The sequence below is a fragment of the Acipenser ruthenus genome, chromosome 34 (genome assembly GCF_902713425.1).
Source record: "Acipenser ruthenus chromosome 34, fAciRut3.2 maternal haplotype, whole genome shotgun sequence".
NCBI lineage: Eukaryota > Metazoa > Chordata > Actinopteri > Acipenseriformes > Acipenseridae > Acipenser > Acipenser ruthenus.
Window position 1 is genome coordinate 5789030 of NC_081222.1, and position 20991 is coordinate 5810020.

Sequence of the window (20991 nt, forward strand, 5' to 3'; positions counted from 1 at the left end):
AATTGAAATATATAAGGCAATAACACACTTCAGGATATTCAAATATGATCCAGTATCGGCACGTCTAGGGGTGTGCTTTTTGTTACACAGCCTAGGCCTGCAGATTCTGGACCTTATGGACCACACTGACACACACATACAGACACACTGACACAGACACACACACACATACACAGAGACACTGACACTCACAGACACACTGACAGTCATAGACACGCATACAGAGACATTGACACTCGCAGACACACTGACACACATACTGACACAGACACACTAACACACATGCTGACACACACACAGACACACATACACACTGTGGTTATGAAAGTTCCAAGCTGTGTTGGCATGGTGACATACCTGCACAGGGTGGAATACTTATCAGCCAATGTGATTGCTTCCCAAATTCTTGCTGTTTTATAAATGAGTTTTATAATTAATAGCGGTATTGTGTTGTGTCTGTCTGCACTACTCCGGTCCTCCCAGCACACGCAGCTCCAGCAGCATGCTGATGAACATGATGATGAGTGACGAGAACAACCGTGACATCTACATCACTGTGGTGACCATGCCCCCCTTTCAGTCTTGCAAGGCTTGCAGTGAGCTCGCGGCCACCACCAGACCAGGTATGTGTGTGTTTGTGTTGGTCTCTGTCTTCGTGTGTGTGTGTCTCCTGTTTCTCTGTGTGAGTGTCTCTGTCTGTCTGTGTTTCTGTCTGTGTGCTGGGGTCTCAGTCTCCATGCTCTTTGTCTCCCCCAGGTGGCAGTGCCCAGTGCCTGCAGCACGGCTTCATGCTGAACACCAAGTACCAGGTCGTGTACCCATTCCCCACCTTTCAGCCAGCCTTCCAGCTCAAGAGGGACCAGGTGGTGCTGCTCAACACCAGCTACTCCTTGGTGGCCTGCGCGGTGTCTGTGCATGCTGCAGGTACGGGAGCTCCACTTACTTACAATATTATACTTGCTCAAACCATACAAAAGATTTATGTTACAACAAGATCATGTGTGTGAGTCTATTAAAAAGGCATTATCAGGTGTTAAACAGTGTTGTTTTTTTATGTTTTTTAGCAGTTGATAGTATAACAGTTTATAAGAACATAAACTTTACAAATGAGAGGAGGCCATTCGGCCCATCTTGCTCGTTTGGTTGTTAGTAGCTTATTGATCCCAGAATCTCATCAAGCAGCTTCTTGAAGGATTGCAGGGTGTCAGCTTCACCAACATTACTGGGGAGTTGGTTCCAGACCCTCACAATTCTCTATGTAAAAAGTGCCTCCTATTTTCTGTTCTGAAAGCCCCTTTATTTAATCTTCATTTGTGCCCCCTGGTCCTTGTTTCTTTTTTCACGTCGAAAAAGTCCCCTGGATCGACATTGTCTATACCTTTTAGAATTTTGAATGTTTGAATCAGATTACCGCGTAGTCGTCTTTGTTCAAGAATGAATAGATTCAGTTATTTTAGCCTGCCTGCATACGACATGCTGTTTAAACCCGGGATAATTCTGGTCCCTCTTCTTTGCACTCTTTCTAGAGCAGCAATATCATTTTTGTAAAGAGGTGACCAGAACTGAACACAGTATTCTAGATGAGGTCTTACTAATGCATTGTACATTTTTAACATTACTTCCCTTGATTTAAATTCAACACTTTTTTTTTATGAAAAAACAATGCTGCTGTATGTTTTTAATGCACAGGATGACATCTGTACACAGGATAATAAAATAAGTGGAGTTTTGGCAGATCAAAATGTAAACATTTGCCTATATGCAGACTGAATATAGGTGTTAGCTTTGTTGTTTCCGTAGTAGTAAGATTAACTGAAAACATAGGACATCACTGTAACAATCTGTGACTTAGTGGACCACTGTTTGGGTCTCAGTTACCTAAGCAGATTAAACAATCAGTGTATTCTATAAAAGTAGTAACTGTCCCCCGTCATAGAAATGTTTTATCTTTTACCCGGGGTGCATGTACTGAAAATGTAATTAATATTAAAATACAAGCAGGGAGTACACTGAAGGGTATTACACAAAACCCTTCATTTCAGCAACCTGATCATAGTGAGGTAGCTGTTGATGAGGGTAATAATAAAATTGAAACCCTTATTGCAAGTTGTAGGGATTATTCTGGTAGATCTATCCGCACTCAGGGGCTGATTTCCAATAATCTTAATAAGGTTTCTTTAAATACAGCTACTCCTTTATCTCAGTGCAATAAAATACACGTAGTTCTACTTAATGTGCGGTCCCTATCTAATAAAGCTCTTTTAATTAGTGATCTCATCACTCGCTATAAACTTGGATTTTTATTTCTGACTGAGACCTGGCATAGTGTGGATGATAATACTTCTTTAATTGCAGCCTCACCTTCCAGCTATTCTTTTATCCAGCAAGCACGTGCTGGAGGGCGGGGAGGTGGACTAGCTAGCATTTTCCTTGATATCTACAATTGTAAACAGAATAGTTTTGGGGAATTTTTATCCTTTGAATCTTTATCCTTCATACTTGATAGTCGACTCCCTGTACTTATGGTAAATATCTATCGCCCACCTAAACCAAGACAATCTTTCTTACCAGAATTCTCAGAGTTCCTGTCTATAATTTCCACTAAATATGATAGGATTCTTATACTTGGAGATTTTAATTTGCACACTGATATGCTATCTGATTCAACAACTATGGACTTTTTAAGTTTATTAGATTATTTTGAGTTTACTCAGCATGTAACAGGGCCTACACATAACCACGGTCATACTTTAGATTTAGTTATATCTTGAGGACTAGAAATTATCATGTCTCCAACTATCGACCCTGTGTTATCAGATCATTTCTTAATTTAATTTGAGGCTATATTGCCTCAATGTAAAAAGACTGTAGTAAGTTCTGTTAAAAGGCGCATTATAAATCCTGCAGTTGTTCAAAAGTTTTCTGAAGTAGTTAGTCTATGTCCACCCATCTCAAGAAGTTCTTTATCAACTGATGAGTTAGTTAACAGATACAACCATCAACTAAAAACTGCTCTTGATACTGTGGCTCCAGTAAAAATTAAAACAGTCTCTGTAAAACGTAGTACACCGTGGATGAATAATGATATACATCAACTAAAAAGAAATTGTCGCAAAGCAGAGCGTAAATGGAGAGATACAAAATTACAAATACGTTACGATATTTTAAAGCACTGCCTATCAAAGTATAATGAAGTGTTAATGTCAGCAAGAAGTGCTTACTTCTCCAGTCTTATTGCAGAAAATAAGAACAATGCTAGAGTCCTTTTCTCAACAATTGATAGATTAGTAAACCCATCTCCTTCACCTGAATATTGCATTGTGGCCTCACCTATCAAGTGTGAAGAATTCTGTAATTATTTTGATATAAAAATACTTAGTATTAAGGATCAAATTCCACAAAATGATTTTGAGCTCTGTGTGCCACCAAAAACAATCGAAACAGAATTACATTATTTTTCTCTGATTAACTTAAAAGACTTAAATAAAATAGTTATGCACATTGAGTCTTCTACGTGTCTTTTGGATCCTATACCAACCAGTCTCTTGAAGGAGGTGTTTAGTAAGCTGTCCAATGATGTCCTTGATATAGTTCATAGCTCTTTGTCATCAGGAAGGTTTCCTTCTTCTTTAAAAACAGCCTTAGTGAAACCTTTACTTAAGAAATCGAATCTGGATAGTTCAGTTCTAAGTAATTTTAGACCTATTTCAAACCTTCCTTTTTAAGCAAAGGTACTTGAAAAAGTCGTTTTTAAACAAATTAATAGTTTCCTTGGAAATAATAACATCTTCGAGAAATTTCAATCAGAATTTTGCGCCAACCATAGCACTGAGACTGCACTTGTCAAAGTGGTAAATGATCTACGTATAAGTACAGATTCTAAGTGTTTATCTGTACTGATCCTTTTAGATCTGAGTGCTGCTTTTGATACTGGGGATCACAAGATTTTAATTGATCATCTTAGAGACTGGGTGGGCCTTTCTGGTAGTGTCCTAACCTGGTTCATATCCTATTTAATGAATAGACAATATTTTGTTGCCTTAGGAGAATCTACATCTGGACTAGCTAATATTACATGTGGTGTTCCGCAGGGCTCCATTCTTGGTCCCATGTTATTTTCTGTATACATGCTGCCTCTCGGGGAGGTTATTCGTAAACATGGGGTGAATTTCCACAGCTATGCAGATGACACACAGATTTATATATCTGTTAACCCTTTGCGGTCCATTGTCGGACCTGGTCCGACATTGCAATTATTCCTATCCGGTCCGTTGTCGGACCCTGTCCGACATCATCAAAAAAACGCCAAAAACGGGTTTCTAGTCGTTTTTTCTCCGGAAAAAGTCGAGAAAACCATTCAATGGCCGAGTGGGAGTGACAGGAGCCGAGACAAGCCGATTAAAAAAAAAAAAAAAAAGGCGTATCTCATTATTAGTCATACATGCCCCTGGCAACACATAGGGGTGGTCATAAGGAAACAAGCTGGCTGTTACTGAATCAGCGCATAGAGACTATCACGGACATTTGCAGAGCTTTTTTGAGATGTTATAGTAATAAAATAATGACTTGGATTGCATTATTGAGGAGTTTGGTGATAAAATGAGTGATAAGGAGATGATCGATCGGTATGTACGACTATTATTATTTATTTCTTAGCATATGTGAAAGCAATAGCGAACGAAAGGGAGGGGCGGGGCTGGAGATTATTGAGTGCTTTGTTGATATGCAGGGCCTTTTAAACCCGTTTGACTGTGGGGGGAAAAAAAATACTTTTAAACAGCGTGTCTAAAATTAAATGCGTGTGTGAAAATAAATTGGACTGATGCGCACTTAACCCTTTGCAGTCCATTTATTAAATGCCCGTCAGGCACGACCGCCCCGTTATCTGATACCAGGGCCATGTATGACTATTTATGAGATACGCCTTTTTTTTTTTTTTTGACTTGTCTCGGCTCCTGTCGTTCCCACTCGGCCATTGAATGGTTTTCTCGACTTTTTCCGGAGAAAAAACGACTAAAACCATTTTACAAACTCAAAAAACGGATGTCGGACAGGGTCCGACAATGGACCTGATAGGAATAATTGCAATGTCGGTCCAGGTCCGACAATGGACCACAAAGGGTTAATAAATGGACTGCAAAGGGTTAAACCAGGTGACACAACAGCTATCAATGTTCTTTTCAAATGTCTAGCCGATATTAGAAAATATCTCAGAATTTCTTAGTTAAATTCTGATAAGACTGAAGTCTTACTTTTAGGCTCTAATCAACAGATGGACTTGACAAATATTGATCTAGGTATGCTAAAATCAAATATAAAATCTGAAGTGAAAAACCTGGGGGTTATTTTTGATTCTGCACTTTCCTTTGAACCACATATAAAATACATTACTAGAGTGTCCTTCTGTCATTTAAGAAACATTGCGAAAGTTAGATCATTCTTGTCCTTGGATGGTGCAAAGAAATTGGTACATGATTTTATTTTTTCTAGGTTGGATTACTGTAATGCTTTATTCTCTGGACTTACAAGTCATGCTATATCACGTCTACAGCTATTGCAAAATGCTGCTGCTAGAATGCTAACTAGAACAAAAAAAAGGGCTCACATTACACCTGTGTTGGCATCATTGCATTGGCTTCCTGTGCATTACAGAATTGATTTTAAAATTCTATTACTAGTTTTTAAAGCACTGAATGGACTATTTCCTCAATATCTAAATGATATGCTAATTCCTTATCAGCCTGAATGCACTCTGAGATCTGCAAATGCTGGCCTTTTATGTATTCCGAGGGAGAATGGTAAAAGGATGGGAGAGGCTGCTTTCTGTTTTAATGCCTCCACACTCTGGAACTCCTTTCCCCTTTTATCAGAGATTCACCTTCAATTACAATCTTCAAATCTCCATTAAAAAAATACCTGCATACCAGCAGTGTGGAGTAGTGGTTAGGGCTCTGGACTCTTGACCAGAGGGTTGTGGGTTCACTCCCAGGTGGGGGACACTGCTGCTGTACCCTTGAGCAAGGTACTTTACCTAGATTGCTCCAGTAAAAAAAAAAAAAAAACTGTATAAATGGGTAATTGTATGTAAAAATAATGTGATATCTTGTAACAATTGTAAGTCGCCCTGGATAAGGGTGTCTGCTAAGAAATAAATAATAATAATAATAATAATAATAATAATAATAATAATATAGCTTTTCCATAACATTTTTATGTTTTATTCTGAGTTTTATTGTTCTTTCTGTTTTTAATAACTGTACTCTTTTCTTACTGTTTATTATTGTATTTTTGTATTTTTTTCTTCTGTATGTAAAGCGCTTTGAATTGTATTGTACATGAATTGTGCTATATAAATAAAGGTTTATTATTATTATTATTAATAATAATAATAATAATAATAATAATAATAATAATAATAATAATAATAAGTGCACAGTGTAACCTTTGCCCTCTCACCCATGTCAGGCGAGTGTGAGAGTGACCAGGTGCTGTACTGCAGGAAGGATCCCCCTCACTCAGGGCTGCCTGACTCACTGAATGCCTCCTCCTCGCCTTCAGTGCTTGATAACCCCTGCAGTTCGCATGATCAGAAACCAGCCCCGCCTTGCTGTGAGGACCACTCCAAGCCCCGCTCCTCCACTTCTTGCCCCGACCAATCGCTGGCTGCCTCTAAGGCACGGGAATTTGCAGCAGACATCTTCAGGATGGCCCAGGGGAGAGCAGCAGGAGAGGAGTGGAGAGAGAGGAGAGAAGAGAGGGGAGGGGCGAGCAGTACCACCTCTGACCGCACAGGTCAAGTGGAGGAAGCTTTTCAGTGCGACACAGCTTCAGTATCAGCTTCCTCTTCCTCCTCCCCACTACAGCAAGGGGGACCCGGGGCAGACGCTGGTTATGTGAACTACACCAAGTTGCGCTACTGCCTGCAACCACAAGGGGGGGCCGAACAGGAGACTGGTGAGTACTGGTGAGACTAGTGAGAGAGACACAGACAAACACCAACGCACACAAGTAGTATTACTCAAAATAGAGGTGGTAGTAGGAGACTGAGTGCTGAGCTACAGTGGGTTCCATGGAAAACATCCACCTTACTGAGGTTGCTGGCGGGAGGGACAGTGATGGCGGGGGGCAACTACGCCTAAACTAAACCACCATCGCTAGGAGCAACTAAAATTGTGTTTTCCAAAAGAGCTTTCCAATTTTGCCCAAATTTACCAGCACAGGTTATGTTATAATTAGTAAATATATCTTTATGTATTTATTTATTTCATTTGTATAGCGCCTTTCATACCGAAGTATCACAAGGCACTGTACATAAATACATAAAAATACAATAAAAGAATATACAAATAATAATTAAAATAAATAAATACATTTTAAATAAAAAAAAAATCATTAAAAGCTAGCTATTATGTTGCAGTAAAACCACTAAGATAAAAATGCCATTTTATAAAAACTGTGTTTTAAGTTTAGACTTAAATACCCACAGACCCAGCTTCCCTAATGCATGGAGGTAGAGCATTCCAAAGTTTAGGGGCACTAAAAGAAAAAGCCCTACCACCCGTATTAATGTTATTGACCCTGGGTACAACGAGCCGCTTCCTTTGATCTGAAAGTGCGATTTGGGAGATACGCGGTCAGTAGCTCCTGCAAATAGCTAAGTGCTGATCCATTCAAGGCTTTATAGGTCAATAATAAGATTTTAAAATCTATACTGTACAGGGAGCCAGTGCAAGGAGGCTAAAACAGGGGTGATATGCTAATTGTTTTTAGATTTAGTCAAAAAATTCTAGCAGGGGTATTCTGAACAAGCTGTAGGCGGGACACCGCACGTTTTGGGATGCCAGAGAGGAGTGCATTACAGTAATCAATTCTTGAAGAAACAAAGGCATTTGTTAGTCTCTTGGCGTCAGATGAGATAACAGGTCTCAGTTTGGCTATGTTTCTCAAGTGATAGGATACTTTAGGAACTTCCCTAGTATGAGACTAAAATGATAAATCAGGATCAAAGATAACCCCCACATTTTTTATTTCAGTTTTAGGATTTGATAAAATACTGCTAGGGTCAAACTCATGCAATCCTACATTGTTGGTTATGGGAGCCTACAAACATAACCTCTGTTTTATCTGAATTCAACATTAGGAAGTTTTTGAGACATCCAGCACTTGATATCAGCAAGGCGCAAGCAGCAAATAACACCCTGACAGAAGTATCACCAGGTTTTAAAGACAAATACAGCTGGGTGTCATCCGCATAGCAGTGGAAGTTCACAGCATATTTCCTACTGAATTCACCCAATGGTAACATATATAATGAAAATAGCAATGGACCCAGAATAGAACCATGTGGAACACCGCAATCAACTTTGGTCAATGCTGATTTTTCCTCCCCAATAGAGACAAATTGATAGACAAGATAGGTAAGATTGAAACCAGGATGAGACAAGGCCAAACAGTCCCACTAAGTATTTGAGCCGATTCAATAAGATGGAGTGGTCTACGGTGTCAAAAGCAGCACTTGGATCAAGAAGAATTAGAACTGATGGAAAGTCAGAGCTTATCAGTAGGTCATTGTGAACAAGCAGGCTGTAGTGGTAAAGTTAGAACAATTAATAATTAATTATTCACTTGAATCCCAGCACGTGAACTAATTCTGTGCAACCCCATGCTCACATATTAAATACTTTAAATGCACGTGAAGTGAAGTGCAATCCCCGTGCCTAAATACAATTATACATTTTAAACAGTCATGCTCATTACCCACATTATATCCCGTGTACCAACTACAATACACCAACATTAACACACGCAACAAACATAAAACACAAAAATACACACATGGGCACATTGCCACATATACCCCCCCTTGTGCGTAGCACACATGGCCTCAATGGCCACCTCCCCCCTTAAAATCCCCAAAGTCTCGCTCAAAGTCCCGGGCCAAGAACAGGGACTTCAAGGGGTTCATGGGCGGCAATGTAACTGCTGACAGCTCCCAGGCTGACTCCTTCAGCCGGGGCAGTCCTGGCAGCGGAAAAGCTGTGGGGGCAGGTGGTCCCCCGACCTCCCCCTTCTTCGTAGCCGGCAGATCCCCCCCCCTGTGGGGCTCCGGCCACAGCACTTCACACGTGCTGCAGTGGGAGCAGGTCTCCTGACCTCCCCCACGATCTCCGGCAGTGAAACTGCTGCTGGGGTTGGTGGTCTCCGGACCTCCCCCCCCTTCTTTGTGGCCGGCAGCTCCCCGGGGTTCCTGCTGCGATGCGGAGCACCAGGCAGCCCCAGGCGATGCGGAGCACCAGGCAGCCCCAGGCGATGCGGTGACGTGAAGGCGTCCCCCGGGCGGTGGCAAACTCAGCTGCAGCTCCTCTTGTGGTGGAGGTGGGAGCGGCAAGCAGTCCTCCCACATTGGGGAAGGCGGAACCAGCAGGTATTCACCCTCTGCTGGTGAAGGTGGCGGAGGCAGAGGCAGCTCCTGCTGCTCTGCTCCTGCCGGTGGAGGTAGAGGCAGCTCCTACTGCTCTGCTCCTGCCGGTGGAGGTGGCGGAGGCAGAGGCAGCTCCTGCTGTTCTCCTCCAGGTGGTGATTGTTTAGGCAGAGGCAGCTCTCCTCCTGGTGGAGGTGGTGGAGGCAGAGGCAGCTCCTGCTACTCTGCTCCTAGTGGCGGAAGCGGTGGAGGTGGGAGCAGCGTGTAGTCTCCCTCTCTTGCAGGGGACTGGTGCGGCTCTCCCTCTCTTGCAGGGGACTGGTGCGGCTCTCCCTCTCTTGCAGGGGATGGGTGCGGCTCTCCCTCTCTTGCAGGGGACGGGTGTGGCTCTCCCTCTCTTGCAGGGGACGGGTGCGGCTCTCCCTCTCTTGCAGGGGACGGGTGCGGCTCTCCCTCTCTTGCAGGGGACGGGTGCGGCTCTCCCTCTCTTGCAGGGGACGGGTGCGGCTCTCCCTCTCTTGCAGGGGACGGGTGCGGCTCTCCCTCTCTTGCAGGGGACGGGTGCGGCTCTCCCTCTCTTGCAGGGGACGGGTGCGGCTCTCCCTCTCTTGCAGGGGACTGGTGCGGCTCTCCCTCACTTGCAGGGGACGGGTGCGGTTCTCCCTCTGTCTCGGAAGGGGAAACCAGCAGGCATTCTTTCTCTGCTGGTGGAGATGGGGACAGCAGGCATTCTTCCTCTGCTGGTGGAGATGGGGACAGCAGGAATTCTTCCTCTGCTGGTGGAGATGGGGAAAGCAAGCATTCTTCCTCTGCTGGTGGAGATGGACACAGCAGGCATTTTTCCTCTGCTGGTGGAGATGAGGACAGCAGGCATTCTTCCTCTGCTGGAGACCCTGCTGCCTAACTATTTATCATTTTTAAAATATGGGTAATAACTCCAAGAGTGTTTTTTAATCATTTTGTATGAATGGGGTCATAAGAACATAAGAAAGTTTACAAACGAGAGGAGGCCATTCAGCCCATCTTGCTTGTTTGGTTGTTAGTAGCTTATTGATCCCAGAATCTCATCAAGCAGCTTCTTGAAGGATCCCAAGGTGTCAGCTTCAACAACATTACTGGGGAGTTGGTTCCATACCCTCACAATTCTCTGTGTAAAAAAGTGCCTCCTATTTTCTGTTCTGAATGCCCCTTTATCTAAGAGAACATGTCGTAGTTCAGAGCTTTAATCCTAGATTTCTGTTTGCTATAATTGATAAATTAACTAATCCTTCTCCAAATAGTTCCACCCTTGATACTGGTTGTAATCCTAGCTGTACTGACTTCTTAAATCATTTTAAAAATAAAATGCTACACATTAGAAATCAGATTCCACAAACATTCTATTAAGGAGGCTTGTTGCGCAGTATTACCTATGAGTGCCTCCAGGCCCGGTTCAAAGACTCAAATCCCCCCGCCCCCAAAAAACGAAACAATCAACACTAAGTACTTTTAAAAAGGGACCTGGAGCAATGTCAGGGAATAAACGTGTTGTGCTTCACGGTTAGCAGTGGGGGGGGGGGGGGGGGGGGTTGTATACTTTCTAGTCTTAGCCCTATTCCTGTGTCTGACCCTGGAACATCAATTAGTTCCGTAATACCTGTCTTCAAAGCAAGAGTGGGGAGGTGAAATCGCTTAATTTTACCTGCCGGTGATGGATGGTTTTGGGACTTGTATACATGAATAGAAATGATAGGGGTTAAAAAGTAATGCATTGGCAATTACTAGGGTTGCCGCAATATCAAAATTACAGTTTTTGATTATTGAACCATTTATTGAAATTTCGATATCTGTGATACAATATTTAAATTAGTTTTACATCATTTTAGCATTACAAATTGCAGTAAAAAATATTTTTAGTTTAATATAAAGCATGTTTATTTTGGTAACTGGTTTTGAAAAATTGTGCTATAAATTCAAGTTAACAGGTAAAACTCACTTGGGTGGATGTAAGTATAGGCTCAGTGCAAATACTTGCAGATGCAAAATTCAGATTGCATTGCGGCCAGGCAATTATTTTGCACTGTGCCCTATATAAGCTTAAGAACATTGCAAATTACTCAAGACGCACAAATAATGAGCTGCAATTATGATAATGAGGGTCACAATGAGTGCATTGGCATTTAGCAGCTGCACTTGCAGCCCAGAGGTGACAGAGTTAGGAGTACAGAGAACAGTAGGTGCTGTATGGCATTTGTGGAGCACGAAAATATAAAGAAAAAAAAAATGTCAGAGAAAGGGAAACAAGTTCCCTTGGCGCACAGAAAAGAAAATAAAAGTTTTATGAGAAGGAGCTGAGAGTCATTACAGCCAAGGTCACTCAGCATGAAACTGAGTTGTTTGGAAAAGCCTCATCCAACATCAGTTGTGCTAGTATCCTTAGGAAATTATATGTATTGACCTACCCTTTCCAGTATGACATCCAGAAATTTGCCTAGCACTCTGGAAAAGGTGGATTGGGATATCCCTCCAGACATTCCAACTGTGGTATGAAACTAGAGGCTAAGTAGTGCAGAGAACACAGCACTTTCACATGTGCAGGGATAGCGGTCCCTAGATTGACGCTGGGGTCTAGCTCAGCCCTCAATTCAGCTATTAGGTGTAGGATGACCTGTGGAGTGAGACGATAACGCTTTAGCACCGCATCCTCCGGCATCCAAAAACAAAGTGACCCTGGGATTGAATATGCAGGGTCTTCTTCATCTTGCCCTTCTCCTCCGAACGTGTTCCTGCCTCTCCTCAACAAGAGCCAAGTGTCGCCGCATCAGGAAGTGTACCACAGCAGCCATCCACAGCAGACCAGTAAGTGATCGTGAACTTGCTATAGGGTGTGAAGGATTTTTATATGAGGTAGAAGGTGGTGCAGAGGTGTTTGCAGGTAACCCACAAACACTTAATAAGAAGTGCATTAAAGTGCTATTACAAAATGCTATGACATACAGTATTAATATAAAGTACTAAAATATACTATCGTACTACTATGATGTCCTAGAGCAGGGGTTCCCAAACTGGGGGCCGCGACACAGTCCCGCGCGGACCGTGGGAGCAATGACATTCTATGTATTTTTTTTCTATTAATAGTGAAAAGCAGGCGCCAACGGCATCTGTAACTGTAGAAAAATAAAGTGTAACAAGGCTCTGTTGTTGGCCAGATCAGCATACTATTCAAATTTAATTCAAACAAATGTAAATAATTCTTGGTTTCTTTTTAACACAGTAGACAAGTTATTAAATCGGCCCAAAAATAATCCTGCTATTAAATCAGATTCTTCTTTTAGCTGCACTGACTTTTTAAACTTTTTTAACAATAAAATAGTGGCCATTAGAAACCAAATCGCACTGGTACTTTCTACTCAGGAAATCCTAGTACACGGCAATGAACTACTACAGATACCTTGCATTTGAGATACCTTGTTGTTTAAGTGGTCTTCTTGTGGCAGTTTTATGTGTGACATGCTATACAAATGTATTGTGGTTTGTTATTTTTTTCTGGTATGTGCTGTACAGTGTTTTGTGATACTTTTGTTTGAAAAGCGCTATATAAATGCAATAAATAAATACATACATAAATAAATAAATAAAATATGCTTCCCCTGGGAGGTGTTATCCGTAGACATGGGGTGAATTACCATTGTTATGCCGACAACACACAGCTTTATTTATCCCTAAAGCCAGGATATACTTGTGCTGGCGGGCTGCTTACGGCTTGTCTAGCAGATATTAAGTGCTGGATGACTTAGAGGTTTTGCTAGTGGGTTCCAAAGAACATTTAAATAATGTGGTATACAATATTTGATTATGAATTGTTGTTGCTATACAGCGCCTTGAGATGCCTTTGGTGTGAATAGCGCTGTATAAATAAAATTTGATTTGATTTAGGTAACATTTCAGGTAACCTGACAAAAGTAAGGTAGTAAGCGGATTTGTCAACCATAGCAAAGCATTTATAGTATTTCAATCTGTCAGGATTCACAATCTGAAGAAATACACTCACTGTAGCCACCATCAAATGACAATCTCAACATATATTGTTCCGGATAATTCACCTTAGTTACAGTGTAGACATAGAGTGCAGCACATTAACTTCAGGAAGTGCCTCAGTCTGACTCATTGCTTTTTCACGCTGAACTAGCTTATCACAATCCAATTTCATTGCTTTTATTTCTGGTAACAATTGCTCCTTTTTAACCTAACAAGATTTAACTTTCAGTAGAAGATTAGTAGCTTTTAAATGCACGTTTTTGAGACTAGCTCTAAGTTTAACAAACTTCTCTGGCTTTCCACAGTACTGCTTAACTTATCCATCATCTTCGGTTTCCATTTTTGCCATTTTAACTACAAGTATATTTCAAATTAGACACAGAAATTAATTTTAAGTATTTCTTAAAGTAGTTCACAAATGTATACAAAACTTGATTTATCTTAAACCAGTGTAGTTGTTATATCATACCTTAGAAAAATCACACTTCCTAATATCTGGAACAGGCCCGACGGCAGCATGAACGCTGTGGGGGGGCATGCACTTATTCAGGGCGGGCTCATTTTTGGAAAAGACAAATCAATGAGCTCGTATTCTCTACTAATGTACTTCACTGTGATGACAATAAACAAATAAATCATATGACAGCAAAATATTATGAACTATCCACACAGCACGAATTACCACAGCTCTTTCCGAATGTTTTTTTTTTTTTTTTTCTTTTAAATTATTATTACCGCATTAGCAACAACGGGTACTTGAAACGAATACAATCATACAGTGAGCAGGCCCTCTACAGAGATTGCAATAAACAGATTCCCACACACACCACATTACTGTAAAGTAATACCTTGACTTTCGGTAGTGCCCTCATTTTTGACTCGGGATGCATAACAGGCACTATCGCTTAAATAAAAAAATCTATGAGAAATCATTAATCAAATCAAATTAAAGTAAAGCAAAGCACAACAATAATAATAATAATGATTTAAAAATGTCTAGGTGCTTATGGTGTTTGGAAAGCCCTTCATACGGCCGCCTTGTCTGATTGTTTACAGGAAGGTATGCTTTTTATATTCAGTATTGAATACACCGTGTAACAAATTATTTTTTATTTTTTTTGGTTCCTGGGTAGTAAGTGTTATTTCCTAATTGCTTATGCCTCAAAAGTATAGAAAATGGCTATTATTCCCCACAAACTTTGCTTTTGTGACCAGGACAGTGATATTTTGAAATGTACCTATTTTCCAGAACATTCCAGATAGATTCAGTGCTGTGTAAACTTGGAGTAACTTCTAGAACTTTCTAGAACTTTCCAGTAATATAAATAGTAGTATAAATACAGGGGCCTTAAGCCCACCAGTTCAGTTTAGTTCCAGCTGCCTAAGTGGATACATATCTGCATTTTTCTGAGATGGCATCAAGAGGCTGCAAGCATCCGGCAGACGCATTTTGCTATGTCTGCGGCCAATTTATCAAGACAAGAGTGAAAAAGTACTCCGTGGAAGCATCTGCTAAGATGTGTGAGGCCTACAAGGCATATTTCGGCATGCCTGTCAGGGATCAAGACAAACCCAGGGCACCTCATTTCACCTGCGAGCACTGCAAAAAAACCAGAATGAGTGGCGCCTCTTCATTGACAGCTCATCCAGGAGCCTCAAAGCCGTGCTGCTCCATAATGGTAACAAGTACCCGTCTCTTCCCCTGGCTCACTCGGTGCATCTCAAAGAGGATTACAACAGCATCAAGACCTTCCTGGACGCCTTGAAGTATGATGAGTACGGCTGGGAGGTCATAGGAGACTTCAAAATGGTGGCATTCCTGATGGGTCTCCAAGGCGGTTTTACCAAGTTTCCCTGTTATCTTTGCCTTTGGGACAGCAGGGACACCAAGGCGCACTACCAAGACTTCTTCCCTAAGCTGTCTGAGGCAAAGGTCAAAGCCGGTGTCTTCGTCGGACCACAGATAAAGAAGATCCTGGAGTGCAATTAATTCCCCAAGAAGCTCACTAGTAAGAAGAAAGCAGCTTGGAACAGCTTTGTCGCAGTGGTTCGGGGCTTCCTGGGCAATCACAAGGCCGAAAACTATGTGGAGCTGGTTGAGACTCTGGTGAAGAACTACGGCACAATGGGCTTTAGGATGTCCCTCAAAGTCCATATCCTTGATGCTCATCTTGATAAATTCAAGGAGAACATGGGAGCGTGCTCGGAGGAGCAAGGCGAGCGCTTCCACCAGGATATACTGGACTTTGCACGCCGCTACCAAGGACAGTATAACGAGAACATGATGGGAGACTACATTTGGGGGCTGATTCGTGAAAGTGATTTACAATATAATCGTAAATCTCGAAAAACTACTCACTTCTAAATCTTTTGTAGTCATTTTTGTATTACTTTAGTATAAATACATGTTAATTTGGATTCATATGTTGTTTTTTTCTGACTTTATGTGAACGAAAAGACACAAATCTGCCCGCTTTCTCATTGGAAATAGGTAAATTTCAAAATATCACTGTCCTGGTCACAAAAGCAAAGTTTGTGGGGAATAATAGCCATTTTCTATACTTTTGAGGCATAAGCAATTAGGAAATAACACTTACTACCCAGGAACAAAAATTGTGTTATATAGTGGAAGGTATCTGTGGTTTTAAAACATAATAATTATTTCTACGTAGTATTAGAAATGTAAAGAAAAATACAAAAACGCTGTCATTTAAGGTTTGCCGTGTATACGATTTATTGATTTAAAGGCAGCAAAATATGGAAATTGCAGGTTCCTTTTCAAAGTATGTCAACATAATTTTAAAAGGTTTACAAAACTTGAAAATGTCGCTGAATTTGTCACTCAAGGTTGTTTACAAAATCTATTTTTGTCTGCTTGTTAAGTTTTTTTTGCAGCCAACACATTTATAGAACATTGATACATTTTTAAAGATTGTTTCAATAGTGACTTGAGTTTCAATGTTTGAATGCCATTTGACCTTTGACGTAGCGCAATTACTTCCAAGGTTAGCTCAAACAGTGGCTCTCAAAAGTATTTTCCACATTTTATTGTGTTACAACATGGAATCAACATGGAAAGTGAAAAATAAAATCTACAAATTGTTCTAAATTAATTACAAATACAAAACAGAAAATAATTGGTTGCATTAAGTATTCACCCCCTTGAGTCAATATTTGGTAGAGGCACCTTTGGCAGCAATTACAGCCATGAGTCTATTTGGATAAGTCTCTACCAGCTTTGCACATCTGGACACTGCAATTTTTGCCCATTCTTCTTTGCAAAATTGCTCAAGCTCCAACAAGTTGGATGGGGACCTTTGGTGAACAGCAATTTTCAACTGTTTCCACATATTCTCAATTGGATTGAGGTATGGGCTTTGACTGAGCCACTCCAGGACCTTTTTGTTTTTAAGCCACTCCAGTGTGGCTTTGGCTGTATGTTTGGGGTTATTGTCCTGCTGGAAGATGAATCTTCTCCCAAGTCCCAAGTCCTCCAGGATTTCTCTGTACTTTGCTGCATCCATTTTGCACTCTATCTTCATGAGCTTTTCAGGCCCTGACGCCCCCATAGCATGATGCTGCCACCACCATGCTTCACGGTAGGGATGGTGTTCTCAGGATGATGTGCAGTGTTAGACTTGCGCCAAACATAGCGCTTAGCGTTGAGGCCAAAAAGCTCTATTTTGGTCTCATCAGACCATAGAATCATCTTCCACTTGGTCTCAGTGTCCCACATGCCTTCTGGCAAAGTCTAGCCGAGATTTGATGCGAGTTTTTTTCAACAATGGCTTTCTTTTTGCCACTGTCCCATAAAGGCCAGTTTTGTGAAGCACCCGGGTTATTGTTGCCGTATGCACAGTGTCTCCCAGCTCAGCCGTGGAAAACTGTAACTCCTTTATGGATGGCCTGTTCTAGACAGATTTATTACCTATAACAATATCCTGGGAGACAGCCAGCATGGTTTTAGGAAAGGGAAATCGTGTCTAACTAACCTACTTGACTTTTTTGAGGATGCAACTTTGATAACTGCAAAGCATACGACATGGTCTATTTAGATTTCCAGAAAGCTTTTGACAAAGTCCCGCATAAAAGATTAATTCTCAAACTGAACGCAGTAGGGATTCAAGGAAATGCATGCCCATGGATTAGGGAGTGGTTAACAGGTAGAAAACAGAAAGTACTGATTAGAGGAGAAACCTCAAAATGGAGCGAGGTAACCAGTGGTGTACCACAGGGATCAGTATTAGGTCATCTGCTATTCCTAATCTACATTAATGATTTAGATTCTGGTATAGTAAGCAAACTCGTTAAATTTGCAGACGACACAAAAACAGGAGTGGCAAACACTGTTGAAGCAGCAAAGGTCATTCAAAATGATCTAGACAGCATTCAGAATTGGGCAGACACATGGCAAATGAAATTTAATAGAGAAAAGTGTAAAGTATTGCATGCAGGCAATAAAAATGTGCATTATAAATATCAGATGGGTGATACTGAAATTGAAGAAGGGAACTATGAAAAAGACCTAGGAGTTTATGTTGACTCAGAAATGTCTTCATCTAGACAATGTGGGGAAGCTATAAAAAAGGCCAACAAGATGCTCGGATATATTGTGAGAAGTGTTGAATTTAAATCAAGGGAAGTAATGTTAAAACTCTATAATGCATTAGTAAGACCTCACCTAGAATATTGTGTTCAGTTCTGGTCACCTCGTTATAAAAAGGATATTGCTGCTCTAGAAAGAGTGCAAAGAAGAGCAACCAGAATTATCCCCGGTTTAAAAGGCATGTCGTATGCAGACAAGCTAAAAGAATTGAATCTATTCAGTCTTGAACAAAGAAGACTACGCAGCGATCTGATTCAAACATTCAAAATCCTAAAAGGTATAGACAATGTCAACCCAGGGGACTACTTAGACCTGAAAAAAGAAACAAGGACCAGGGGTCACAAATGGAGATTAGATAAAGGGGTATTCAGAACAGAAAATAGGAGGCACTTTTTTACACAGAGAATTGTGAGGGTCTGGAACCAACTCCCCAGTAATGTTGTTGAAGCTGACACCCTGGGATCCTTCAAGAAGCTGCTTGATGAGATTCTGGGATCGATAAGCTACTAACAACCAAATGAGCAAGATGGGCTGAATGGCCTCCTCTCGTTTGTAAACTTTCTTATGTTGTTATGTTCTTATTCACAGTTGTGCGATATTCTCTCCATTTCTTAATAATGGAATTTACTGTGCTCCGGGGGATATTCAATACCTTGGAAATGTTCTTATATCCTACCCCTGATTGGTGCTTTTGAAGAACCTTATTCCGGATTTGCTTTGAATGTTCTTCGTCTTCATGATGTAGTTTTTGTTAGGAAATGTACTAACCCACTGGGGACCTCCCAGACAAGAGTATTTAACCTGAAATCATGTGAAACACCTTAATTGCACACAGGTGGACTCCATTCAACTAATTATGTGACTTCTGAAGACAATTGGTTGCACCAGAGCTTATTTAGGTGTGTCATAGCAAAGGGGGTGAATACTTATGCAATCAATTATTTTCTGTTTTATATTTGTAATTAATTTAGAACAATTTGTAGATTTTATTTTTCACTTTGACATTGTGGACTTTTTTGTGTTGATCAGTGGCAAAAACTCCTAATTAAATCCATTTTGATTCCATGTTGTAACACAATAAAATGTGGAAAAGTCCAAGGGGGGTGAATACTTTTGAGAGTCACTGTATCTTTGGTCAGCTGTACCTGAGAATGCTGTGAAAATGAGCAGCCATATTTAGCTGGAAATGAGGTATTCTCAAAACAGAAATAAGGTTTTAGTTTTGGTTTGAAGGCAGCAGGAGCATGCATAGCCTGTGTTTTTTTTTTTTTTTTGTATTTGTTTGACAGGCGCCTTTTATGCATGGTAACTTAGAGGTAACAAGTTATTACAATAAGCTAAGAAACAAGCAATACAGCTTTTTTGTTTGGGTTTTTTTTTTTCTAGTGGCACTTTTGTTTTGTAACATAAAATGGTTTGTCCAATTATTGTGCACCGTGTGTTTGTTTCTGTAGGTTGTATACGCATATTTGCTTTGTATTTGTAGTGTGTAGGCTACGTGCAGCTACTGTTAAATATAAACTGCTAAAATGTTAGCCTTGTTTCACTCGGGACCATACATTTTCCGTCTTGGCTGCTTTGCTCTGCTCCCACCCCTGTGAGGGGAAAGGTCTAATTTGGCAGCTATTTCAGCTTGCCATATCAAAATTGATTCAGTCTCCCCAGGAGCTCATTTCCTGGCAGGATAAGTTTTTAAAAGGCGCTCGGCGACTCCGGCCACCTATGAAGGACATTGTCCCTCGTTGGAGGCTTAACGTGGTGCTTGAAGCACTTATGAAGACCCTTTCTCAGCCCTTGCATTCAGCAGAGCTGAAATACTTCTTGTTAAAAGTGGCTTTCTTGCTGGCAATCGCATCTGCTAAACGGGAGGGTAAGATGCATTTTTTATTGCGAAAGCCTGCTTAATTTTTGCGAAAGCCAGGACAAAGGTTACACTTCGTACCAATCCATGTCGGCATTCCACATCAACCAGTCTGTGGAATTGGAGGCTTTCCATCTGCCTCCTTTCCAGTCTGACACGGAGCGACAACTCCATACGTTTTGCCCAGTGTGGGAACTAGCGTATTATGTGGACAGAACACAGTTGGAAGCAGTCTGAACCATTTTTGGTCTTGTTATGGGGCTAAGTCCCATGGTAAAGCCCTATCTAAGCACAAGATGTCTAAATGGATTACAGACACAGTCAAGACTGCCTGTGAGCGAGCCAACTTGCCCCCACCAGAAAAGCTCACTGCCCATTCCACCAGGGGCATGGCAGCTTCGTGGGCTTTGTTCCAGGGTGCATCTGTCAGGTACATTTGCAATGCAGTGGTGTGGGCCACTCCCCATACTTTTACACAGTTCTGTCGACTGAATGTCGTAGATCCACAAAACCCTGGCTTTGGAACAAGAGTGTTAAGGGCGGCTTCAGGGTCGACTCTTAAGGGAGGAGGGAGAGTTCTCCCTCGATTGTTTAACCCTAGCTACTTGTACTGGGGTTCCTAATGGTAACACACAAGGTAGCCTTGCTTAGCCTTGTGGCATTCCAGTTGGTCTGCAATATTGCCTTGCTACAGCTTTGGTATTTCTACCCATTAGATAATGGTTACATTTCGTACTTGATAGGGAACATGAGGTTATTATCATAACCCTGGTTCCATTAATCTTCAAGGTCGCTGCATCCATGATTGCAGCAGTCTTGAAGGAAAAATGATGAAGATGTCTGTGTGCAGTCCAGTTAAGCCCCTGGGGGCGGGCACCACTGCGGCAGGGCTCTTACGTACAGCTTTGATGTATCTTTAGGATAAATACCCATTAGGTAATAGTTACATTTTTATTTCAGAGATCCAGGGTTATGATAATATATCTATCTATTTTCTGCTGGTTTTATTTGAAAGGGGCTATGGGAAAAGATGGGAGTTGACAGGACAGGAGAGACTTAACAGGAGGGAGCTAGAGAAGAAAGCAT

The 20991-nt window shown here is 41.3% G+C and overlaps 1 protein-coding gene across 2 annotated transcripts in view; it reads left to right on the plus strand.

Moving 5' to 3' along the window:
* LOC117966885 (DDB1- and CUL4-associated factor 15-like) overlaps nucleotides 1-20991 on the plus strand; it is a 58982-nt gene that overhangs the window by 24462 nt on the left and 13529 nt on the right. The window contains exons 5-7 of one of the 2 annotated variants that reach the window (XM_059006822.1): nucleotides 484-623; nucleotides 757-924; nucleotides 6466-6954. In XM_059006822.1, coding sequence (XP_058862805.1) covers nucleotides 484-623; nucleotides 757-924; nucleotides 6466-6954 — 797 coding nt within the window. The remainder of the gene's footprint in view (nucleotides 1-483; nucleotides 624-756; nucleotides 925-6465; nucleotides 6955-20991) is intronic. The other variant, XM_059006823.1, reaches the window with a different exon arrangement.